Source organism: Balaenoptera physalus, assembly GCF_965194825.1.
Source record: "Balaenoptera physalus genome assembly, chromosome: 9".
In the NCBI taxonomy this organism is placed as follows: Eukaryota; Metazoa; Chordata; class Mammalia; order Artiodactyla; family Balaenopteridae; genus Balaenoptera; species Balaenoptera physalus.
The window spans coordinates 19,537,280-19,564,603 of NC_138888.1; the positions used below are offsets into that span (position 1 = coordinate 19,537,280).

Genomic DNA, 27,324 nt, shown 5'->3' on the forward strand with positions numbered 1-27,324 from the left:
AAAACGTTGCAATGCATTCTTCTTACAATCAAATATTTATATTGCTAAGAAAATGTAAATGGACTGTATGATTAATGACATATTGCCAGACAAACAAAGAAGGTGGCTTCCCTGCAAAGGTATCACTTTCTAGCACAAATGCCTAAAGGAGGGGAAAAAGACCAGAAAAATGAGTGGGCAGGAAAAGTTAAAAATAAGTCCCTATTCATCATTCTTCGGTAGAAATTTGCAAAAGAGGGTCCACTCTATTTGACTAAATTAACAGATGGAAGACAAATTCAAACTCTGACATTCTCAGCACTCTGACACCTGGGTCTAATGTTCAAATCAACTCTTCCACAACTCCACACCCTCCCCTCATCCTCTTCTCATCCATGCCCCACTGATGTGGCAATAATTATTTCTCTATCTCTCCTTCTGGACCATAAGCAATGGCAGGAGCTACAGAATATCCACAAAGTTTGCACACACAGACAATATTATTTTACTGTATAACAATATGAATATATATTCATATATATCTTTTTTACTATAAATAAAATAGCTGATAATTTATTATGGATGTTTCCCTACGTCACCAAACTTAACATCTGCAATCTGGATTCATTTTTGATACCTGATGCCTAGCACACTGCCGGATGATTAGTAGGATCTTTATTTGTTGAATAAGTGAATTAACTGGTTGGCTTATTGATATAAAGCTGACACTTGCCCTTCAAGGCAAAAGAGAAAGATTAAGGATGGAAGAAAATTAGAGAGTAGGCAGAATATATGAAGGTAAATGATTTGGAGATGCTTCAGGGCTTAGAGAGAGCAAAAGCTGGGCTGCAGTGAAAGTCTTTCCTCTGTATGCAACCTCAGGTAAGTCATCTAATTTTTCTTTTCAAATCAGGGACTTAGATAAATGTTTCCTTCAATGAAAACTCTATCATTCTAAATAAATGCTAAATAGAAGTGATTGCTTATAACTTTGGGGGAAAAGCAGGAGCCAGGAGGCAGTTATTAATAATTAAAGGGAGAAAATAATAATATAAGCTATGGTATAATATAACACAACTAGCTATATTTATATGAAACTTTACAGTTTCAAAAGCACTTCCACATCAGTTCATATGAACCTCATAGGAGGCCTAGAGGAAAGGCATGCCTGACCTTTTACAGATGAGAATGCAGAATTAAAGTGGTTTGTTGACTTGTCCAAAGTCACATGGGTAGCCGATGGAGGAAGTGAGACCAAACCCTGTTCCTCCCACTCAGTACACTTCCTACTGCATGTGGGGGCTACAGGGAATATTAGTACCGGACACCAGTATTCATAAAAAGGAAGAAAATGAGAAAAATATAACAACTTGAGAGTTTTAATTGACAGTAAATGTAGTGATTTTCCTTAATAATTAGAAAGGTGAAAGGCAAAGAGGGATATTAATAAAGAAGAGTTTACCCAAGAAACATGCAATTAATTGGATATGTTCTTTGCTTTATTCCACTGTTATAAGAAAGAAGCGAACAAAAAGAAAAATTATTTATGAAGAATTTAGTAACAACCAAACACTTTCAAGGTTGTTGGTCCTTGGAAACTGAATAGTCTACTATCTTGTTTCATTTACACTGATAGGGCTAGGCAATGAGAAATGATGTGAAGCCCTGCAAGCTCTTAAATCATCAGACCTCTTACTAAGGCAGAAAAAGGGACTGAAACAACCCTCCTCACTTAATTCAATTAAACAAATATTTGTTGAGTGTCGGCTGTGTGCAAGGCACTGTTCTAATTGCTGGAGATACATCAGTGAACACAACAAAACAAAGAACCCACACTCCAAAAATTTACCTTCCATCAGGGGATATATTCTATTGGGGCAGAATATTCTAGTAGGAGAAGGCATACATGTAACGAGAAATTTGATTAACTACAATGCTACATTTAGCAATTATTCAGGCTAGTTAATGCATAGTTCTAAAAATCACTGAATGTAAGAAATGAATAGATAAATATCTTTAGTATCATTTTCTAAATATGTACATTTTAAAAGCCATTTTTTGCCTGTTTCAGGAGCATAGAGTATTGCCTTGAGACACGTATAAATGACTCTGAAGGAAATAATTCATAAACCATCACAGTGCACTAGCATAAAATGTATATATTATCAGAAGGGGCTTCCAGAGGTTCTACCCAAATTGTGGTACATGGACCAGCAGTATCAATACCACCTGAGAGCCTAGTAGAAATGCGGACCCTCAGGTCCATCCCAGGACTCCTGAATCAGAATCTGCAATTTATCGAGTTTGCAGGTGATCTGTATGCACACTAACGTTTGAGAAGCACTGCTCTAGTGCATGCTTCTGCACCTAGGAGAGCCTAAAAATAATCTTCTGAAAAGGAGAATATAAGCACTTCAAAAAGTAATCATTCACTCAATATTGTTTTTTATTTTTAAGAAGTCGCTTCTCTAACACACCATTGTAAGGCAATTATACTTCAATAAAGATGTTAAAAAAAAAAAAAAAGAAGTCGCTTCTTTTCAAGTAAAATTTTACTTTTAAAATGACAGATCAAGGATATTACATACTAAGCTTTCCTTTGGCATGTACCAACATAGAAGAAAAAATGAAATTTGCCTTTTCACGGTTTCAAATCTACCATAGCTAACCAAAAACAAAGGGCAGTTCATGCTTCACATATATTAATGCGTAGGGCCTCCCTCTACACTGTGATTAAATGACCATCTTCCCTAACAGGTATAAGAGACATAGGGTCTTTTGGATGTTTCATCCTACATAAAGCTTAGTTTCCCAAGGAATTATGGTCTGGCAGGCACATGACGAGAACACCAGGAAAAGTTAGGAAGTGGGTAGAAAGCAGGCTGCCTATCCGTTTAACAGTCACTTTATAAACAGATTTATCTTTTCCTAAGAATAAGAAGAGGGGAGAGCAGGAAAGGAGGCTGTTGAAAATTCACAGAGGCACAGCAGCCCTACTCAGCGCTGACCTCGGAAAAGAGAGAGCACGTTTCACCCACAGTACACACCCTGCCAAAATGGGGCAAGATACCCCAGCACGGCCACTGAGCAGACCCAGAACAGACCAAAAAAAGGAAAAGACAGCAGTGAGCAGAGAATCCGTGAGCCAGAGGAAGGCCTTTTTCACTAAGTTGAAGGAGTATGATTCTCCTCTGGTCTATGATCAATGCTCAAAGATTCTTCTGTCACACTAAACATACAAGAAATTTTTCTTCCATCTTTCACATATTCAGCTATGAGTGTAACATAACCTCCCGACCTTCTACATTTAAGAAAACCTCTCAGCCTCTATTACTGTCTGTTTCATAACATACAGAAACTTCAGTAGGGATCTGTATCTACATTAGAGGCACTTTCATTTATACATGTGTGTATTAATATCCTCATTCCTCTTAAAATGGAGTTGAGGGGTTTTGCAATTATAGAAAGTAAAAAATAATGCTGTTGAGGTAAGGTGGAAGACGCTAATATCCACGCAGATAAACTAAACATTTTCTGTGCTTGAGCATCAAATTTAGGTTTGAGCTTCCTGGCAGGCAAAGCGAAAAAGGGAAAACGCAATACTCTCATTATCATTTAAGATGAAACATGCCAGTTCTTCAAGAGAGAAATTATTTCATCATATTTAAAGTCTAAAAAGAATTGTTAACAACGGACTTTATACAAGGGGCATTGAACAACATAATAATCAATATCTTCAACAACAAAAAATGTGAAAATTATAAAGCATTATTTACACTTCCAATTCTTGTTCTGACCTTTAAGAAATGAAAAGGGACAGTATTAAAATGCAATTTAGAAAATGCAATTCTTTAGGAAGAGTAAATAGAGTTAGGTATTTGGTATTCTGGAAAACTAATTTATGCAAAGTGGTTGATAGTGATCTCTTAGACAATATTTTTAAGTTACAGTTCCCTCATCTGGCCTTGTGACAGGAGCTGGATAAAGGATAATTCTAGGCTATGATCTCTGGTGATCACCTGGTATCCTATGTAATTAACTAGAGAAATATTCTGGTGTTTTGGACATTGGGCTAGCAGGTGGCCAAGTTAATGAACTGCTATGAAAGCTGAGACTCCTCCCTTGTATCTGGGGCTTATACACTACTGGAAAGAATATCAAAACAGTATAAACTGACACTACTAGAAATTCGTAGTTTCTAGTAACAATTGGGTCCTCTAAAAATTTGCTCTACTTGTGTTTGACCTACTCCCTATCCCTTTCCATCTGCCTCATTGAATAATTGAGAAAACAAAGGTTGCCCCTTCTTTTCTCTCCTTCCCCAAACTTAACAGTACCATCACCCAGGGGAAAGACTTCTCCCATTCGTGTGGCCCAGCCATGATTTCTTCTTGCCTCCTCAGCAACTTTGCTTCATCAATTATCTTCAAACTTTCCTTTTCTACCATTCTTTTCCATCATCCTTTAAAACTGCTTAAGTCTTCTGCATCCCAGAGAATGTTTTCACCTGGAAGTGCATTTCTGTCTAGGTACCATCCTATCTCTCAATTTCCCTTCTCAGTCTCTGGGAACAATGGTGTATACCTGCAGCCTCCACTTCCTCCTGGCCTCTGCCCTTCCGATGGGTTTAGAAACTAAGGGATTCTTGAAGGGCAGAAGCTAAGAGGAATTAGAGGTTACTGGTATGGAGCACTGTTTCAGTAACCCTCCCTTCCCTGTCAGCTCAGTGATATTTGTCACTGTTTTCTTCTTGAAACTTTCTCCTCCCTTGGCTTCTGTGATGTCTGGTTCTCTCCTGGTTCTTCCTCTTTCTCCTCCTAGTTTTCTAACTGTTCCTTCTCCATCCCTTTTCTGGATCCTCTTCCTCATTTTAACCTTCCTCAAAGTTCTGCCCTTAGCTCTCTTCTCTTTTCACTCATATTCTCTCCCTTGGCAATTTCATCTACGCCTGTGGTATTAGCCACAGCCATTTTCTGACAAATCTCAAATCTACCTCCCTTTTCAGATATTTGGCCTATGAGATGACTCAACTTTATTGTCCCATAGATACCTCATACTGAACCAGTCTAAAACTCATGTTTTCCCAATCTGTGCTTCCTCTTTTTATTCCCTATTTAGTTGTAAAAAATGGAAACATGGGAGTCATTCTAGACATTCTCCTTGATCCTCAGAGCCAATCAGTCACTAAATCCTAATTTCCCTACTAAATGGCTGTCAAATCCATTCTTTCCTGTCCATTCCCTTTGACACTTCCTTTAGTAAAGCTCTTATCATATCTTGAATAAGTTGATTAAACTGCTTTTTCTCCATCACTCCCCCAACTACCAATGGCCTGTCAACTTGTGTGCTAACTTCTAAACTGACACCTTTTCTTAATCTGTCCTCACCAAAGTTTTCAGGATGTCCTTTCCAATATATAAATCTGATCATGTTTCCTCCCTGTTTAAAATCCTTCACTGGCTTACCAAACTTACAAAATAGAATCTAAATTCCTTGGCTTGTCAAGTCTGTCCATTCATGACCTCAGCCTTTCCTGCATTTTCAGTTTGATCCTTCCCCACTCCTTTCCCTGAACATATATTCCAGAATTAGAGATATATTTAGAGTTTCCTGAACATACTTAGTTTTTTCATCAATATTTTCACAATTCTCGGTGTCCTCCTCTGATTCCTCTAACGAAGTGAACTTCAAATGTCACCTCCTTTGGAAGATTCTATGTGGTTTTCCTCACTTCTTTCCCTAGCCCAGAGAAAGCTGGTCACACCTCTGTCTGTCACCTCTCTAATTCATACCTACTCCTATGGTTGCACTTATCAAACTGAATGGTAATCACCATATGGTGAGCTTCCTGATAGAGGGATTATCTATAGTTCATCTATCTCTGGTCATCAGTGACTATAGCAGAGGGCCTGGCCCAGAGAAGATGCTCACTAACATTTACTTAATTAAAATAGAGATTTGAAAATGTCTTTTTTCCCAACAGTGTAATACCTGTTGACCAAAAAGTGAAAATATACATTGTATATTTATTTATCCAGGAAAAGGTGATATTATTTGTTTATTGTAATTTGTTTCTACTGTTTCTATATCCTCGAATCACCTGTTAAATTCTATTGTAAACAGTTTCTCCTCTTGAACATACTGTCTGCAATTTGTCTATTGATATTTTTTGTTCTATCCTTTATAATGTACAAATTATATAATGTGTTAGAGTACCAAAAAGAACAGAGGAAACTGCCTCAGTGTATCCAGCAATAATTGCAGAATAAACTATACAACCAAAAAGCTTTCACTTATAGCTACTTGCTATGGATGCAATTGTTATGAAGGAAGAGAATAAGAAGACGAATGTGCTGCTCAGAGTTAGCAAATTAGCAAGATATACCCCTTCTCTCTTTATTTGCACACCCTCACCCCAAGACATTCCCGTATTTACTTCATACAGGCTCTCCTGCACTAAGGACATCTTCTTATTTAAGGTTACAATGGCCTGGTAAGAATAATGAGGTCTGACATTTACTGAGCTCTATACACAGAACTGTCTCATTTCATCTGCACAATAGCCTTAAGGGATTGTTTTTGGACATTTTTACCCTGATGGCTCTCTAAACATGGTTGATTCCATGAAACTTTGGGTCAGTCCTATCCCTGACCCCTGGAATCCACCCCTGCCCATCCTTTTTTAATTTTCGCATCCTCATTCACTATTCAGCACCCCTGGTTACTTGTTATAGAGATGGTACCACAGAGCTGTCTGAGTGAATGTGATCTCCCACTCTTGACCACAGACCTCACAGGGATAGAATGTTTCCTTCTTTCTTTTCTTAAAAAAAAAAAAAAAAAAAAGTCCTCCTTTGCGGTCTTTATTTTTCTGCACTGAAGGAGCTGGGGGGGAAATGACATATTTATAATCTCCTCAACTAAAGTTTCAAGTGGAGTAGACACTTTAAGCTGGAAATTCATTTTTTCTGAGAAAGGACCTTTATTTCAAGTTGGTAACAAACACAAATATAGAGGTAGAGTTGCTCAGATCCAGGGAAGAATCAGATCAAATGAGAAAATGCTTGACGCAGACTTTCCAGGGGAATGTGGAGAGCAGGTGAGTTGGAAGCAAGAGAAGTTAAGTAGGCTTGTATTGTTCAAGAGCTTTTTGGTGTTTAAGAGAACAGAGCTATGAGTTCTTGGTGAGTTCAAGGTGCCAGACTGTGGACAGAGTGGGTGGGCTGCTGAAGTGAAGGTGAAGGACACAGAGTTGAAATCAACGACCTATGAGGGCAGGTATCAATGGGTCACACACATGAATGCTGGAATCACCCAAGAGTATTGAAAGGAAGACTCTCAGCAGTGAGAATGAGTTTTCAGTGACAGAAGAGTCTCCTGCAAGCTGCTAAATGACTGCAGCAATGTTGGGAAGAACATAGCTGGGCCAGATGATATAAACCTACCTCACAGGAGAGAGGAATGCATGTGGGTGGCCCATGTGATTTAAAAATAAACAATCAATAGATCCTTGGGTTAGGAAAGTATCTAACACAAATTTGAATAAGTCCTGGCTTTGTTACTAATGAATGTTATGGTCTTAGGCAGGTCATTTTATTTCCCCGGGCCTTTGTTTTCTCATTTGCAACATGAGAAAGGTTCCTAAAACCTATAGCACAAGCTGAACTTTTATCTTAACCATGAATTGCATTTTTATTTTATGTTACTAAGTTTTAGATTCAAAAGTCTTCACCTTATTAACTGATTTCATGTACGTGTTCAACTTTCATCAGCTAAGAAGGGCTAACTGATGGCAGTTTAATAAAAGCAAATGAAAGCTAGTTATACATACTGTTTCCTTGTTCTCTGAAACACTGCTGTGAGTAAATAACATGGTAGTGATTATCATTCCCATTTTATAAATAAAACTGAGATGAATGTATATTATTTCCCATAGTCTTTTATGTATTTATTCTTTTAAGTGATTAAATGTACTTTCTGTAACCCGTAAGCCTTTAACTACCTATATATTTCTATGTCTCTTCCAACAGACTATAGTACCGTTGAGGACAATAATAATAACGGTAATGAAATAATAATAATAATTTTTATTATTATTCTTTTAATTTATGTGTTCCTAGTGCCAAGACCAATGCCTGACACATAGCAGATGCATGAATTTATCAATGAATAAAAGGTCATGTCTTCATTAGAAAGCAAAATAAGTTACTTGGCAAAAAAAGAAATGCTCCCCAAAATCTTCTTGTCCTTCAATTGCCAATTAAGGCTTTTATCTGAATCATTTAGATAATTGCCTTGAATCTTCAATTTGTTGGCCATGAAGTAACTAAAATAGATGATCCTAAATTCGATAAATGATCGTTTCTGATCACCAAGTTTCTGCTTGAGCCAATACTCTTCATAAAAACATTAATGCTGTATTTGGTACCACAATGCCTTAAGTTTAAGAAAGCAAAACTTCCCATGAGACTGAAGAAAACTAAAATTATAATTTTTCATGAAAATTAAAATTTAAAATGTAGACATTTATAGAAGACAATTAAGCATGAAAATTAGTAGAACTTGCACACATAAAGTACATAAATATTTCTATGTAAGTTTAAAATCTAATGATAGCTCTTTGATGGATAAGACAGCTACATCATTTTGACAAGACTTTATGTCTCAGCCTGACTCTGATTTTCAACTACAGCTTCTCTGAAAACTGACAACCTCTCCTACTGCGATGCTGCTTCCAAAATAATATCAGAACAGCATGCACTATGAGCTGATTTTTTCAGTGGTTGTAGGTGCTTACTAAACTATTGTGTCCTCAGCTATGGTTTCCCAGCCCTCTGTGGTCTCACTACAGGGCATGCTGAAAATATTTCTTTATGATGACACCACTCCAGCCACCTCCCAGAAAGTTATTAAAAATCCATAAACCCATCATTATATATTAGCTCCATAGATCACCAGGAGAAAAAAATTGCAGTGTTTAAAGAGGAATGGCAACTGCCAAGCCACATGATAGAAATACAAAATAGAAGTTGCCATCACCATCTACCCTATGCAGGCCAGCTACTTGTAAAATTTGTTCCAGACCAAATGAAGTCACAGGGTGATTGATGGTATGGCAGAAGAATCAAGAAGAGTTCAAGATTTCTCAAAATAATAAAGGTGTCTCGTTTTTTCATCTTTGTATTTCACCTTAATCCTTTGTACATAGAACCTGTTAACTAAATACTGATTAAATAACTTAGAAAATGGCTTAATAAGTCTAGTCAATATAGAAAAAATAACAAAGACAGAAACTCAAACGTATGACAATCTGGGCCATTTTTGATAAGAGTGAGTGGCTTTATGTTTTTCAACAGGCTTCAAGATTACCACTGTATCCCAGCATATGTAACAGTTGACATTCACAATGATTACTTCGTATATTCAAGAAAAGTTCCTATTAAATTTAGCACTCTCTTTAAAAGATGCCAGGGAACTATATAATATAATTTGCAAAGACCACCTTGTAACATGTTTAAAGTGTAAAAGGTTGGAGTTTAAAGAAGTCAACTCTCAAGTACCCAGGTTAGTCAGTCAAGAGAATCAAGGTTCTCGGTAAACAAGGTAGGATGCGAACATTTTTTTAAAATCACAAATAGGGTAACTTATGACTGTGCCTGGATTTATTCTGTCCAGACACCCACTCTTGCTAGTAATGTATGTGCTCTTAGCCAAAGTTCACATCAAGTTGAACATATTAAATCTAAGTCCATGTTGTTTAAACATAAAGAATCGTGATTTTAAAACCTACTTATTGCAGGCCTGTTAATTACAGCAAAATTCTCCTGGTCCTTCAGGATTGCAAAACTGAAGATATCTTTGAGTCTTTGTCTCTAACTCTTTGGTACATTGAATTCTCCTATAAAGTATTCCTTTGAAGTACTTTTATTCTTCCTAATTATTTTAACAGCCTAGTACCTAGAATTCTACAAACATAAACTTTCATGGCTAGTTTTCTCCCTCCCCATCCAATGTATCTTCCCTATGCATTTCAGTAAGAATTCACTTTCTTTTAATTATCTTTGAATCATATCAAACTCTGCTTTGACATTTCTTTCTTAAAATCAAAACTCTTTGGCTCATGCTTCAAGATTCTCCATTATTTGTCCTTCATATCGATAAACAGTCATGGAATCACAGAATGTAAGAACCCACATTTGAGTTGCTATCTTTATTATTAGCTCCCGGCCCACACTCTCCACTCCAGCCAAGAAGACCTGCTTATTTTATTCCCCATGGGGACATTCTTACTACTGCTTTTATCTTTTACAAATGCCATATTAAAAAACTAATCAAAATTCCCTTTTCTCCAGCTTTTTTCTAGCTAATTACACTCACCAATATTTTCTTTCAGTGTTCCCTAAACACATATAAACTCATGTTTCTAAATGTCTATACTGTAATGATTTGTTTTTACTCATTTTACATGTGTTCAAACTGTAATCCCTTTAGAGTGTAAAGAACTTAGTAACTGAGACCAAGTCTTCAAATTTCTTATAAACAGTTTTTGGGATAGTAAATTTTTTACTAGAGTTGTAAACGTGCTGTGATAATTTTTCTACTTTTATGCTATTTATTTATTTATCTATAAAGTGGTATAGTATGTAATGAAAAAACTTACTGTCAAGGAAATTCATAACAGGCTGAGTGACCACCCAGATTAGTAGTTTTCTGGTAATGGGCTATGGGAATTTACACTTGACTCTCTCTTACTCAGTTTTATCATATATAGTCAAATCTTGAGGACACAAAGCTGGGATGCTAAGATGAATTAAGTAATCAAAGTCCCACAACTTATTGATAAGGCAGATTTAAGCTAAAAATTCTACATTTAAAAGGAAACAAAAAACAAAGTCTTCCTCTTAGAATAATAATAATAACAACAATATTAAAAATTACCCAAGCATAAAAGAAAGGAGATGTAGCCTAGTATCAGCTCATATTTTTAAAAAGACTTTTGGATAATAACTTATCTAAGATCTACTTGAGTTATCTATGATTATAAGGGAACTAAAACTTAGAATATATGGGTGAAGGAACTGGTGAGGTACAGCATAAAAGAGAGAGAGTTCATTGATAATAAATATCACATGGAAGAGAAATTTGAATTGTTTGGATGATTCCCAGTAGTCGATAGAAACTTCAGGGAGTCAGGTCATTAAATAGAAAAACTGACTAATAGGTGAAATTCTGCCTCTGAATTTAAGTTGTATATTCTCCAACTCTCATTAGAAATCCTAATCATAATTAGGAAACTTAGAGCATATGGGAACGACTTCTGGGCAAAGATGTAATAATGGTGTTTTAAGCATCTTTAACTGGTTGGCCTAAATAACCTTTCAAGACATTCTACTCCTTATATTGTGATCAAACAGAACAGTTATTAAGGTGACTTACTGTGAAAATAGTTTGGAATCGAGATAAGAATGGTATAAAGAAATTTTCTGGTGCATATATAGAAAAACATGATATTTAGTAGAAATAAAATTCTTATATGTAATTGCATTAGCTAAAGTAATAGTTAACTGATGTTCTTATGATTTAGGAGGATTTTCTTCTGATGCCTTTAGACTTTTAGAGTGTTTTATATCAAATAGAGCAAAGCTTCTAAAAAGAAAAAGATCAGATTTTGAAAAGAAGCCAAAGAAGGCCAATCTCATGTAAAGTGTAAGCAAATGTCAAAAAAAAAAGGTGCACCACAATGAAAACATAACTGTAAACAAAAGCATACAGCAGTATCACTAAATCCCTTATCATATACTCCTCTGACACTACGAGACAAAATATTAAGGGAGAAAGATGTAAAACAAATGAAAATGTATTCAATCCAAAAACTTAACTTTTTGAAGCTACAAACTCAAAGAATAATCTTTTTGGACTCATCCAAGCTTTGATTTAATCAACTAGAATTATTTTTTAAGTATTGTTTTCTACAAGTTTTTGAAATGATAAATTTGGTTTTTGATGGGGAATCTACATTTTATCACAAGGATGGAATACAATGTCCTTGGCCGAGATATTCTTCACAGAAGTAGGCTATTTTTGTATTCTATGATTAGCATATTTAAAGACACATGCCAGGTGAGCAGCTTGCTCCAAAGTGCACTCGATTTTTCTTTGTGGATAAGGCTCTGTTGCTTCAGTACCCTCCCTTTGACAGATCCTAATTCAATATTCCTCTCAGGAAATAATCCTGAAAAATTTTCTGGAGAGCCTGTTGCTGGTAACTTCATGTGAACTGATCCTCTTTTTATGTCAGGTAAACTGACAGTTATGACAAGAGGACAAGTGTGGCACAAATGACGTGGTAGAAGATTGAAAAGTATGTAAAAGAATATAACAAGTGAATTCTAACTGATTAAAACAAAACCAGAAAACACCTCCAAGCTTAACTTCAATATAAAGTAAAATAATAAAGGGATATAAAACTTTTGAAAGAATAGGATGCCCCATCTATGGTTTTAAAGTCAAGCAATATTAACCATAGAAATGAAGGTACGCTAATCTAGTCACCTATTACTTTTGATGTTAACTATACTAGGCTAACTTCTAATAAAAGAAACTGTGATGATAAACTGACTAGAGAATGGCTAATTCGGAAAGGAGAGGTGAAGGTCACTGGAGGTCCCAGAATTTCTAAACTCCATATTGCTAATATCCAGACAATCTAGCTTCCTTCCTGAATAGTGCCCAGATGGCAGAGACAACACTGATATGTGGTCTTAGCTGCTTTTTGACAGGGAACTGTCACCAGTAGGTGACCCCATCAGTCTGAAGACAGGAAAATTACTAGATGATGCAAGAAAGTGCCTGCAGGCCAGTACACTATGGGTCCCTGAGAAGCAGGAGGGCAGAACCTCAGAAAAAATAAATTTTCAGTTGGAGCTTATACAAAGGACACTGTTATATTTCTTTGCAGATAGAAGAAAATAAAAGCAATTTAGTTTCCACAGAATTATATCTAACAAGAGAGGAAACAAATTCTCTTTGAGAAGAAATAAGATATATATAAAAGGCAAGGTGAATGGCATCATTTCTTGGTAATAAAATAGACACCAAAGTTAGCTCTGATGCTGTTCTATGAACACAATCTAGTCTGTAATCAACTATTATAATGCTATCGGACATTATCCCTGCCACACAACCCAAGTCAGAAGGCAGAAGGGAACAAAGTAATCCAAACTAACACAAGGGTGGAATTTTAATATCAGCCCTTCCTCAACAAAATTTGTAAACACAAGTCCAATTAATTTTCCAAAAAGACAACTCTAGTTGTCAGAAAGCACTATTAGCAATTATTTTTAGCAAAAGGATGCAACTGGAAAACATATTGAAGGGGGGAGGGGGAATCTTTTCTCCACTCCTCTCCACCCCCAAAATAAAATGACATAATAAAATATAGAAAATAAAACTACCTCGTAAAAATGATGTATTACTTCTTCTTGAAGGAGGTATTTACACTTCTAATATCTATAATCAATTACCTAGATCATTTGAGGGAGAACTATTAAATAATTAAATAAATCACATTCAATCTACTTTTTGCCATTCCCTTTTAGAGAGATCGCTCTAATGCTGATAATTAACACATTTTTAACTTGTGCTTTCAAGATGGTCCATTTAAGCACTGGAGGAAACTATACTAAACAAAAAAATGTAGGAAATTAACATTAACCATAAAAATGTAAGGAGTTAAAATCTGAACTTAAATCTGTGTCTTAAAAGAGTAATATGTAATTTTGTTGAAAAAGAGGTAGGCAGTTCACTATGAAAAATCAAGATTCAGAAATAGGAGTCAGTTTTTAGAACTCACAACACTGCAACAGGAAGGTTTTTTGTTTTGTTTTTTTCCAAAATCAAAGTCTGAAATTTCTACACAATTTTTGTTTGTCCTAAAAACTCTGCTCCCTTTAAGTTAAAGCATCAGTTTTCATTAACATAACCATATCACCATTTCAGTAAGAATGCTTCTTAATTTCTGTATCAGACTTCACACCAGCAACTGAATACTGTGTAACTGTTAAAAGAACGTGAAGTCATACCTATGGCCTTTCTGTTAATAATTTGATATTAAGAAATATAAATGCAGCAATACCTTTAAGATTCTCTTCCATATGCCAGCATATACACGTGAATTGTCCTGGACATTAATTCGTAACCTGGGTCTCAATTTCTCTATAAACCTGGGGGAGTTAAAAGTAGATGACTCAAAAGTTTCATTTTATCCAACAATCAGTATAGGGTAAGAGGAGAAGAGTAAAGAAAATCTATATATAATAAATTATTCGAGAATTCATGTCTGTAAGACTCTGTATAAATCAAAGTTTTTAACCTCAGGTAAAATCTATTTCACTTTTAAAAGCTATTTTAAACATGATATCTACTATCATTTTATTAGTAATTTATAATTTGTCTAACTTTAAATTCTAATAAGCAAAGTCATTGTGTTAGAAAACAAACAAACTAGAAACCAAAATTCAAATCCAAGAGGTCATCAGTGCTATTGCTCATAAGACAAGATAATTCTTTGGGAGAGTGAGGGCATATGGACAATTTTAACATATTAAGTAGGAAAAAAATAATAAACTATTTAAATTATTTACTTTTCCTTTGTATCTAAGGAACCCCAGAATTTAAAACATAAGTTTCTGATATATTGAGGGAGATGACTGCATTAATCCAATATTTACAGGTAAGATATGAATGTGTAAGAAGGGGGCACACCAGAACAAAGAAGCGCCTTCAGCTGTTCATGACAAGATAAAGCTTTCAAGTCCAGTTTAGAGGACAGCAGTTTGCTTTTTGTTTTTTGTTTTTCTAACTGCTCACAATGGATTAGTCTATTAAGCTTGGAAAATCATAGCCCATCACTTAAGGGTAGTATAACACCTTGGGCAAATAAACACAAACTCAGAATATCAGGGCAAACAAATATGTAAGTCCAAAAACTACAACTGGGCACTGTTCATGGAGAGTTTGGTGTCTTTTTGGTTCCTGCTACCCCCGGAAACACCATGGGACAGTTTTCCTACACTATAATTATAGGAGGATGAGGACACAAGGCAATGCCTGAATGGGCATGTACGGAGAAGGGTAAAGTCTCTTCCCACAGTGCTAGAAATAAACAGGAACAACACTATGATCCCAAGCGCACATCAAGCAATGCCCTGGCTTTCTGTGCACTTTTCTTCCCCAAATGCAATGCCTACCTTCCGTGTGGACTGCGGAGACATAGGTCCAATTGTAACGCTTGACTATGTCAAGCATCGCCCTTGCCTGCAAAGTGTCAGAAGGGACAACCCTCAGGAAGTATTTGTACAAAGTTTTGTCACTCAGGTCGATGCTTGTGGCGGAATATGCGATCTGGGGGATGTCGAAGAGCTGGAGCAGGTTCTGCACTTGAATGGCTACGGAGCTGGAGCCCGGGCCGATCACGCCGGCAATGGGCTTCTTAGTCCTGCCTGGGGGGAGGGTCTGGCCGTCAGGCAGGCACCGGTTGAGCCCGTCCTTCTCGTCTCGCATGGAAATCAGAGAGTCCCTGATGAACTCAATGCTCTGCTCCAGAGCCACAGAGGAGTGCCAGCAGGAATCTCGGATCTCACTGCCCAGGGTGATGTTGGGCAGAAGGACCGGGTCCGCGTTGATCTTATCCAACGTGTGGAACATGGCCTCCACCCTCTGGATGCCATACTGCTCCCTGATCTCCCCACACTTCCTCTCGGGGACCTTCTCGGCCGGAGGCTGGTGGTGGACTGAAAAGAGGGCCCCAATGATGACATCTCCGTCCATTCTGGCCACTGAGCGCTGAGACGAGGCTCCTGCCAGCAACAGTTTCCTGCCGGGGCCTCTGGGGAGAAGGGACATCTCCAAAAAGATAGCTGGGAAGAAAACCAAGAGGAGCCGGACCATTATGCTGAGGACGCCGTCCACAGCCGGCCAGCCGCGTTCCCACGCTGGTCCAGCCAGCAGGCTCTGCGCGCTCACAGTGCGGACCCGACGCCTGACGCCTGCTTCTCCCCCCTCGCCAATGCCGCTCGTCCGACGACTTGAGCTTCTGCACCCCCGCCTCCTTCCCCTCCTCCTCCTCCTCCTGGTCCTCCACGACCACCTTTACGCCCTGGCGGCGTCCCTAGGGGAATTCGAGTCCCCCTTCTTCACTGGTGCATCCAGGTAAACTGACCAATGGTACCATGGGAGTCGTGGTGGCTGTGGTGAGCTGGACGCTGCCGGCAAAACAGGAAGGAAACCAAAGCTCCGTTATTACAGGACCTGTGTCAAAACTCTGGGGTCAGTGCTGGTTAAGAGTTGCCCGGTCCATTTCATGATATGGGCTGGAAGGACATCATGATAGCGGCTGGAGGGACAGCTTGGGCGGCAGCTCTGGTCAAGGCGTAAGGTGGTGCGTTCGGCCCCCAGTACCCTCCTCCGTCCCGGGAGGCGCAGAGCCTCGCCGACCCGTCCCCTCCTGCAGCTCCAAGTCTCTTCCAGGTCCCCAAATACCCTCACGATTACTGACTTGAGGGGGAGGAGGGAAGAGGGAGAAAAAGGAGCTACGTCTTTCGACCTTAGAGAACTTTCCGGATTTGAAAAGATCAACTTCTTTCCCCAGAAGAAATTTGGAAACTCTTTCATTATGAAGGCGGAAGCGCTACTTCAAAATAAACTCGAACCAGGGGTGCACATTTTACTTTAACTTTGAGGGGTTGAAGAGACCCTAACATACTACCCAAGTAGTAAATATAAATTTGCCAGCTTGAGGAAATCCATATTAGTTACTAAGGCAACGCCTGGTAAAGTCTCCGCATGTCGGATTTTGGTGCATCCCCCCTCCCTCCCCCCCGCCCAAGAAGTCAGCTTATTGTAGACGTTCAGGGGGAAAGGGTACAGATGAGATAACTTGTTTCCCGCGACCCAGGATGGAGGGAGGGAATGGAGGGGCCCCTGCACTTCCCTAAATCCAGACCTTTGGCTTTGCATAGTTGCTAGAAAGGGAACAGAGGGGAGCTTCCGGGTTGCTCAGGCGGCGGCAGTTCAGCCCTGCCGCCTTCAGAACCCTGGACAGTGCTCGGTCAAGCGGCTGAGGCATTCCTCCGCAGGGCCGTTTGCGGACGCTTTGACCAGCGAGTTGCAATTCTTTAACCCCCAGCCCCCAACCCCGCCAACCCCCGACTTCACTCTTTCAACCCCCCTCCCTGCGTTCTTTACACACACACACACACACACACACACACACACACACACACACACCCCTCCTCGTTTCCCCAATACCCCTACATCCTCATTCTCTTCGCCTTGCAGCTAGAGCTCCTCCAGGTATATTCAAACCCTACCACTTAGGGGGCAGAGGCGCCAAATCTCAGCCGCCTGCGGGGCTGAAGTTGGCGCTCTCTCTCGTCCCTCTCCGGCTCCCTTTTTCAAGGTGAGAGTCAGACGAGAAAGGAGCAAAGGGAGCGGGCGAGGAGCAAGAGCACGGGCGGTGAGGCAGGCAAAAGAGGAAAGACAACCCAGGCATCCATGCGTCCCGACGCTTCCCGGGAAAGCAGGACTAAAAGACATACATAATCGAGGATGCCTCTGGGACAAGGAGAAAAATCCCATAGATTGGGACTTGTGTCTGCCAGTGTGGGTGGGTTCCCCCGCCGGGAGGTGTCTGCTCACCTGGGTCTGCTTGGAGAATTTGGACTTGAGACGGACCTGAGTCCGGGTAGACAGCGCTGTGGTCCCCGGGCCAGAGTACCGCGGCCAAGCTCGGTTCGCAGACGCCTCAGCTCTAATCCAGACGGTGAAAGGATGCGATCTGGGCTGTACACTAGTGCCCTCTTTCTTCAGCACTATTTTACCGCAAGGAAAAAAAGAGGGAGGAGGGAGGGGAAAAAACAAACAAACAAACAAAAACAGGTCACCCAAGGCTTGTCTATTATCTCACGCATAAAAATCAGTCGTTTAATGGAGGGGGGAGGGGATAAAATCTAGGGATAAGTGGAGAACATTAATTCCTTTACTACTAGAGGGTTCTTAAAGAAGCTGCCAGCTATATGAATAGTCAGATCTGGAGAAAGGAGTGGGGAATGGCTTAGGCTGCTTTACAGTGGATATTCCTTGTATGTATTTCAGGGACTCAAACATATTTTATCTCCCTGGAAGTAAAACCCCTACTGAGGGAAATAGAGTAAATGCATTTGAAGACATCTATACAGGCTCTACTGGTAGGTTGCAAGGGAAAGGGGGAAGAGGCTGCATGGGGTGGGAGTAGGGGAAGGAGAGGTAGGCACAACATGAATCAAGGTAAGCCAAATGAAGAGAGGCAAACCTTGGCTACATTTTCCAGGTCAAGATGTAACTAAATTGAGAATGAGAGTCAGATCACATGAAAACACTGGAGTGAAAAACACTTATCCAAATTCCTCTCAGGCTGCCATCACCCTCCCGGAGAGGTCTACAGTGTTGTTTCTTACAGTGTGAAAAGTGGAAGTTAAATCACATTCCTCTGGGAACATGTTGGCTGAGCAGAATGTGTCCCAGCTTCTTCAGAGGAGAAAGACAGTGTGCCTTTCCTCTCTTGCTCAAAGCTTTCTATTTGTGCCATGTGCAGAGAACAGAGATCAGCATATTTGGGTCCCTTTATAATCGCCTTGCTCAGGTCAGGCTGGAGGGGACAAACCACATGAGGCAGTTTTAAAAACTTTTTAGCATGTTCCATGAAACAGGACAGGAAATGCCTCCAGTCAGGAACAGAAGCTCTTTCTTGTTCTGACTCTGGTCTTTTTTCCAAATGTCAGATTTTTCTGGATTTTTCTTAAGTTACCTAAAGAGTATAGGAATTCTTTTTCTTTCTCAGCAAATAATGCATGGAACCAGGTACACATCCTTTAGGCCTAAAAGATCTCAGTTTTGGAAGTAACTATATGTTTATTCAAGGAAAATAAGAGGTAAGTTTCTGTCTCACACATAGGGTAAAATAGTTCTCTGCTTGTACCCTTAGGAAGATGTCAACTTTAAGAGCAAGCCACAGGTGTTCACGGTGTCCCACAGTATCTCACTTCGTCTATTAGCCATTTAAGCTCCATTTTAGATAACTCTATTCTAGTAAGTTAAGCCCTAAACATGATTTTCCTGGAATATTTCATAGATACAATGAATGTACAAAGATTTCAGTGCATATATAAACCATCAAATATGATTTGCAGGATTAGAAAAAGGAATGTCTCTGAAGTCCACATTTAGCTCTAATATATGCTCCTCAAAGAAATATTTTTAATATACCACATTGACATAGGTTAGAAAAGATTCTGCTACTGAAGGAATAATTAAATATTCAGACTTATTTGTTCTCAATACAGTCCAAGTAAAAACTATACATTCAGGTTGGCTGAAACAAAACAATTTAAAGAGAACAACTTGTGAATCATAACATAGAGTATTTATGCATATGCATGAACTATGTATGATAGATGTTAAGGAAATTTTTAACTTCAACTGCGTCAATTCGAAATTATCATTTAAATGTATTGATAATTATTTAAGACCAAACTTTAGAAGGCACAAAGACAAAAATCAGTCAAGAAGAAGGCACAAGAAAGTAAAAGACAAGATGATACAAATATGCTTCATATCCAAAGATGCTTAATTTCTGGAAATTAAGACTTTACCAAGGAAAACATGATGTAACACATGTGGAGATATGTAAGAGAAGGTTCTATTAGTAGAACGGAAAAGAATGAATTACATACAAATTAACAAATATAGGTCAATAGCTACTCTATTACAGAATGTTAAAGTGTATGAATCCAGAAGTACTATCAGTATGAATATTTATTCAGTGCTGGTAGGGTACTATCTTACATTCAGTATGTGATCTGCAGCAGGGCAAAAAGTGTTAGGAGTAATTTGGTTTGGGAAATCCGTTTAATAAAAAAATATACTGGAGATCGAGCAGAAGAATATCCAACATACTATCTCAAGACAATGATTTAAATGTGTTGCTATAGCAATAAGGACAACAAAATGCTCATTAGCTTTATATGGTAATAAAACAGATATTGCCCATAAACAAAACTGTGATCACTTTCTTTAGGAATGTGTGCACAATTCTCATTGCTCTCCACCATAAAGAACATCATAGAGCAGCTGGTCTAGATAATAAATGAACAAAAGGTTGTAAAGTTTTCCACATGAAATCAGTTAAAAATTCAGACTCTTCAAATGAGAAAAATAAGAGGTGAGCAAGAACAAGGCTTAAAGAAAGAAAGACAGAGAAAGAAAAGAAGGGATAAGCCAGGCACATATTCCAAATTTGAGGGTATGCTAATGGGTATTTTGAAAACTAAAGTTTACAAAGTCATTGGAATATGGAAGTGAAGTATACACAACAGGTAATAAACTCACTACTGAAAAGGTAGCACTGACTGAAAATAAAAATAGGATTAAAGAAGGTCTTTGTAGAAAACTGATTTGTCGATTCCTGATATGTAATGCATTACTAAGGGAATATAATGGATGTTCAAGGTAGATCTGTGTTGTGGGAGAGAACATCATGCTTCTCCATAAAATTCCATGCTCTGTGGACAACTGACTTAATCTAGTGTGACACTTCTTACATTCTTATATTTAATTCATGGGTTCAGCAAGATAATTTAAGCCCCAGTGAGAATTTTCAGTTTATTTATCCAATTTGGCTATCTACATTGCTTAAATCAAGAGGGAAATTGCCATATCTTCATTGACTTCATGCTCTGATCCAAAATAATACAAATTGTAAAATAAAACCTCTTCCTTTCAGAAATTCAAAACATTTTTATAAAACATGGTTGATTAAAAAAGTAAACAAAATATTTTAAAAGAACTAAAGTAAGCCAAATTTATTACATATATTCAATTGTTTCATTAACCTGATAAATGAGGCTATAACCATTTATGCAGAGATAGAACCAAAAATATCAGCTTCCATAAGCAATTAGAACTCATCAATGGCTCTGTGGACTAATGTGGATGGACTAGAAAACATACATTTGGCCACATGCTGTTCTGCCACAACTGTCCAAACGTTTATTTTTAAAGTATTAAAATACAATTGAGGCAAATAAGGCAAGCACAGTTATTTTGGAAGCTCAGTGAGGGCCACAATTACTGTCTGTTTTATTCCCTTCGGTATCCCCAGTGTCTAAAACAATACAGACATCTGGTTGATGATAGTTGCTAAAATATTTGTTGAATAAATAAATGGATACATTCTCCCTGAACGCTAAAAATATCACCTCATTTTAATGACTTTCTTTAAGAAGATCAAAGCCAGGCAGTTTACTGATATTTCTAATTTATTCTTCATATAATGTAGAGAGAGTAATTATTTTGCAACTGTTTCTCAAATGCAATTAACCAGCCTAATTAGTATTAAATCATTTAGAAACATATTTATACTACAAACTATATTACACGTGAAGTATTAAAATTTGTTCCCAGCGTGAAGAAACCATTTTCATTACTGTACTGCATATGTTAACCAATATCAAATAAAACTTAGAAATTTTATAAAGGTAAAAAGAAGAGAATACATAAATGGAAACTAAACCTTATCTAATGTTGAGGCTATATGATTTGAGAATAACCATTTGAAAAGATTTTCAGAACCATCACATGAGATGCATAAAAGAGGCATATTATCCCAGTCCTACAGATGGAAAAATTGAGGCACCAAGAATCTGATCCTTGCCTGAGCTTAGTGAACAAATTAGGAGCACTGTCTCATGATACTAGCTTTATTCCAAATTCATAAGTTTATAGAAACTGACTACATTAACTGAGCTAAATGTTACTTATCTTCATTTTTCCTTAAGCTTTGAACTGAGGCTCTCTTCTCAGAAAATGCTTAAGTTATAAAGAAAATAAATTTGAATTCCTTTCCTTTGGGCCTTTCATCTGTTGAGGGCATAAGCATTACAGGTGATTGTTCTATTTGCTTAAAATAGCCATCTTTTATAACAGTTCTAATAATGGCAGTAACCTACTTGCACAGTCTCACAGTCAACTGTGAACAATTAAGCAAAAAAAGTATCTAAATTTTCAGATCCAGTAAAAATCTTCATTAGAAAAGGCTTTACCTTACTACAGTTTCACCAACACAACAAATTAAATTATTTTCCTGTTTTAACAACAATATGCTGTACTCCCATCTCACTGTAACAAAAAGCTACATGGCTGCTATCCAGCAAGCAAACCACCAAAATATTGATCTACCCAAAACATAGCGTTTATCCTTTCAGTGGCATGGTTCAAAACTTATATGTCCCAGTTGCCAACAGACTGATGTCTAAATTCCTTAACCTGGTACCCAAAGTCCATTGACTGGGGAAGAGGTTCACAGAAGCAAAATATGCTAACTATTCATAACCAACCCTTCCCTTCTCTAAGTCCTAAGAGAAAGAGACTCTGGCTCAGATATGCCCAAGGGGTTATCAGAATAATGAAGACATATTTAAAGACATATTTTAAAGTTTCCTAGCTAATTCTGATTTGACCCTTAGTTGAAAGCCACTGATAAAACTTCATCCCATTCTCCTACTCACACTTTTTCTAACCAAATAAGCCTTACATTTTCCCATGCCTCAGCTCATGCTTTTTACGCCACAAAAAAAATTCACCCACCTTTCATTTCTTTTATATGTATTTGTCCTTCTTCAAAATTTATGTCAAATTCAACTTATCCATGAAAGCTTCCAGATCTAAAGGAAATCATGAAAAAAGTGCTTATGTGGCACTTTTATATGAGATAATACTGTGAAATAATATTACTGATTTTTTAAAAATTTGTGCTTCACCTAGTCTCATTCACAATTGCTGTGATCACTTTCAAAATAGTGATTTAATCCAACTATAATGCAGTTAATAAAAATATTTTGGAATAGTTATGAAAGTCCTTAATAAATAGCAATGTATTGTTTTTGAAATCATTAATCATAGCAAATAATCATCTTTGCATGCAGATTTAATTTTCTGGGAGAGGAAAACTGTCATGCAAATTCTTAAATAATAAAAAGTAATCAAGATCCTTGAAGGAAGAGAACTGTGTCTTGCTTACAGTTGAATCTCCAGAACCTAAAAAAAGTATCTATAACTCATTAAGTATTTGTTCAATAAATTGATAAGTTTTGAATAAAAAATCAGGTGTGATTCTGAAGAAATTATATTTCTTTGGTTCTAAAGGCCTTTCTGAAGAGTGGCTCCAAAAATGTTTGAACAACTGCAAAATCATTGGCTTTTGGAAGGAAACAACAATCTCTTGAATATAAAAATACGAGTCTATCTTTTTGAATCATTATTTTAATCACATCTGTGTATGCATTCATTTCAGTGGCTATTTAAGAAAGTTATTAAAATTTAAAACTACATATACAATTTGTTTTATTTTTAAATAGCATGCAAAGCACATATACAACTAAAAAAGACTGGAAGGAAATTACATCAAAATATTAACAGTTATTAGCTGTAGAAGGTGGCCTAATAAATAATTTCATTTTTCTGTATTCTTTCTTAAAGTTTTTGTAATGAATATGTGTTGATGTATTAAAATATTACACTAAGATGGAAAACAAATCAAATGGTTATCAAATATCTAATATAAATAATGATGGATTCAAGGAATCAAAGTTTACTGGGTCACATTTGCTATCTTCACCTGCTCTATCCATCATCTAAGATATTCTGTTACTCCTTTTATGTGATAAGAATTCTGTTGAGTACTGCAGATACCATAGTGAACAAGACACAGCTCTGGATTTCCAGAAACTTGGAATTTAGTGACAACCAGTATAGAATAGAGTGAAAACCACTATAAGAGTAGAAACCCCAACGTACTCTGGGACCATGTGGGAGGGGCACCAGTGTTCAAAGATCAGGAAAGTCTGCTTAGGGAAAGTGACACTGGATGGGAGGGAAATCCAAAAGGGAGGGGATATGTGTATACATATGGCTGGTTCACTTTGCTGTGCAGCAGGAGCTAGTACAACATTGTAAAGCAACTATACCCCAAAAAAATAATAAATATTAAAAAAAAAAAAAAAAGAAACCGAGTGAGAGACAAATAGGAGTTACCTAGGTGGAGAGGGGAGTGAGTAGGCAAAAAGACAGTCTAGGCAGGGAAAGTGCAATAGCCCAGAAGAAAAAGAGTGTGTAGTGCTTTGAGGGAAGTATAAATCGTTTGGCAAAACTAATGCAAAGAATAGTTGAGGGTGGGGATAGGGGAAGGCAGGTCTTTCAAAAAAGAAAGACGTATAGCTAGTGGGAAGCAGCCACATAGCACAGGGAGATCAGCTCGGTGCTTTGTGACCACCTAGAGGGGTGGGATGGGGAGGGTGGGAGGGAGGGAGATGCAAGAGGGAAGAGATATGGGAACATATTGTATGTGTATAACTGATTCACTTTGTTATAAAGCAGAAGCTAACACACCATTGTAAGGCAATTATACTTCAATAAAGATGTTTAAAAAAAAAAAAAGAAAAAGAAAGACGTGATGAAGGGCTTTATAAACCATGTTAAGGAGTTTGGAGAGATGGCATCAAATAACGCTCAGGAAGTTGAAATTGGTGGGTGAAGGATAAGTAACATCACTATACTTAAGATTTGGAAAAGTGACTCTGACTAAACTGGAGAGAAATTATGGGCCTGAACAATATGAGAAACAAAGAATGGTTTAAAAGCTGCTGGACTATAAAGAAGTTTTTAAGGAAAAAACAGAGAAAAGTATCTTTGTAACTTTGAGATATGAAAAGAAATCTTAGGACACAAAATGTACCAACCATAAAATTAAAAACTGATAAATTGGACTTCATCAAAATTAAAAATTTCTCTTCCTCAAATACATCACTAGAAAATGAAAATGCAAGTTACAGGTGGGAAATATGTGACAGATATATATAGAGAGATGTATATGGCAAAGGTCATACCTAGACTATTGCAGAACTGCCACAAATCTATAATAAAATGACAAATAACCCAATTTTTTTTAATAAGAAAAAGGCTTGAATGCCGCTTCACACACAAGAAAAGATATACAAGTGGTCAGTAGGTACCTGAAAAAGTGCTCAACATGACTAATGAGTCATCAGAGAAATACAAATTTTAACCTCATAAGTAACACCTCACACACATGAAACAGTAAAAATTATAAAGATTATGAAGACTGAAACCACCAAATGGCGATAAGAATATGACTCAAACAGAAGTGTCATAAAATACTGAAGGAATTGTTAAATGATACAGAAAATTTGGGGAAATGTTTGATAATTTTTTGTAAATTTAAGCATACACCTGTCCTGTGATCAAACAATTTCACTTCTAGCTATTTACCCAAAAGAAATAAAAACATATGTTTGAAAAAGACTTTTATAGGAATGCTCATAGTAGCTTTATTCATAGTAGACAACAACTGGATTCAAATATCAACAAGAGAATGAATTTAAAATTGTAATATCTTCATACAATAGAACACTACTCCATAATAAAAAAAAAATTACAGATACATGAAGCAACATGAATGAATCTCAAAAACATTATTTTAGGTAAGAGACAACAGAGTACATACTGTTTGATTCCATTTATATAAAGTTCAAGTATAGTCACACTTATCTGCACAAATAGAAATCAGAAGAGTAATTACGGGGCTTCCCTGGTGGTGCAGTGGTTGAGAATCTGCCTGCCAATGCAGGGGACACAGGTTCGAGCCCTGGTCTGGGAAGATCCCACATGCCGCGGAGCAACTAGGCCCGTGAGCCACAACTACTGAGCCTGCGTGTCTGGAGCCTGTGCTCCACAACAAGAGAGGCCGTGATAGTGAGAGGCCCCTGCACCGCGATGAAGAGTGGCCCCCGCTTGCCACAACTAGAGAAAGCCCTCGTACAGGAATGAAGACCCAACACAGCAAAAATAAATAAATAAATAAATTAAAAAAAAAAAAAAAAGAGTAATTATGTTTGGATGGGGGGGGATTAACCGGAAAGGAGAAAAAAAGAATTTTCTGGAGTGATAGAAATGTTCCATATTTTGATGCAAATGTTACTTACACAGTATATACGTTTGTCATAAATCTGATAATGGTACAATTGAGATCTGTGTATTTCACTGTATGTAAATGATATCTGAATAAAATTAGTTAATTTAAAAAGAAGTTATTACAAGTAATCAAGTGAGAGATGATGATGAACCAAACTAAGGCACTGGCAGTGAGGATGGATAAAAGGACAAACATTAGAGGGAGAGCTGGGTAGAGGATGCTGTGAAGATTGAGCAAGAAAAGGAAGTCAAAATAGTTCCCTACTTTGGACTTAAGTGGAGTTTTGCAGATAGTGGTGTCATTTATTGAAAAAGAAAACAGGACAAAGAAGAATTTTGGAGTAGGGGGAGATGATGAGATTCATTTGAGACCCATTAAAGTATCTTTGAGACATTCCAAAGGAAACGCCCCCATAAGAAACTATGTGTACATATATAGGGGTAAAAATGATATATGTATAAAAGAAATATCTGTGGGGACACTTGGCATAAGTTAAAATAACAGAACTTGATAAAATGACCCACAGAATACCCAGAGTAAGAAAAAAATAATAGTTATGGTGAAAGTAGAGAAACTGGAGCCCACAAAGTTGATGAAGAAGGAACAGCAGAAACAGATGAACTATAAGAAATGTAAGGTCAAAGAACCAGTGAGAAGGAATCCTTCAAGAAGAGAGCAATCAAGAGTACTAAGAACTGAAGAAAGCAAAGGACCAAAAATAGCTCATTGGATTTATCAAAAAGTAGCTTACTGGTGATATTTCCAAAGCAGTTTTACAATAAGGAATGACATCAGATTGTGGAAAATGGGAGTGAGGAAACAGAAAATGAGTCTTATTACTTAAGTGTCTGAATGCCTTTACATTTATTTACCAATAACTGTGGTATAACAAAAATAACTGTATACACACACATACACACACACAGAATTCTGCACACAAATGATAAATACTGTTTGAGATTTAGAATTATATTATAGAATGTATTCTAAACACAAAATTAAGGTCAAATTACAGATATAAATTCAGAAGGAAAAAAAAAAAAAGCAAATGGTCCCCTAATGTAAAATTTAACTATAAAAGAAGATTACCTGGAGGAAATTTTATATATATATAATATATATAATTTTACATATATATCCTACTGCTACATGTAAAAGGAAGGAAAGCAGCATAGCTGACAAATTAGAAGGGTTTGCAGTCAGATCAGACCTATATTTCAATCCCAGCTCCATATCTTATTAATTGTAGGACCATGAGAAAG

General features: G+C 37.3%; 1 protein-coding gene across 3 annotated transcripts in view; it reads right to left on the bottom strand.

Moving 5' to 3' along the window:
• GRM1 (glutamate metabotropic receptor 1) overlaps positions 1-27,324 on the bottom strand; it is a 402,900-nt gene that overhangs the window by 344,828 nt on the left and 30,748 nt on the right. For 2 of the 3 annotated variants that reach the window (XM_082474476.1, XM_082474478.1), the window contains 2 exons: positions 17,677-17,849; positions 15,228-16,241 (listed from right to left, as the gene is read on the bottom strand). In XM_082474476.1, the coding sequence (XP_082330602.1) occupies positions 15,228-15,927 (700 nt within the window). In that variant the 5' untranslated portion in view covers positions 15,928-16,241; positions 17,677-17,849. Of the gene's footprint in view, positions 1-14,113; positions 14,202-15,227; positions 16,242-17,676; positions 17,850-27,324 lie in introns of those variants that run through there. The other variant, XM_082474477.1, reaches the window with a different exon arrangement.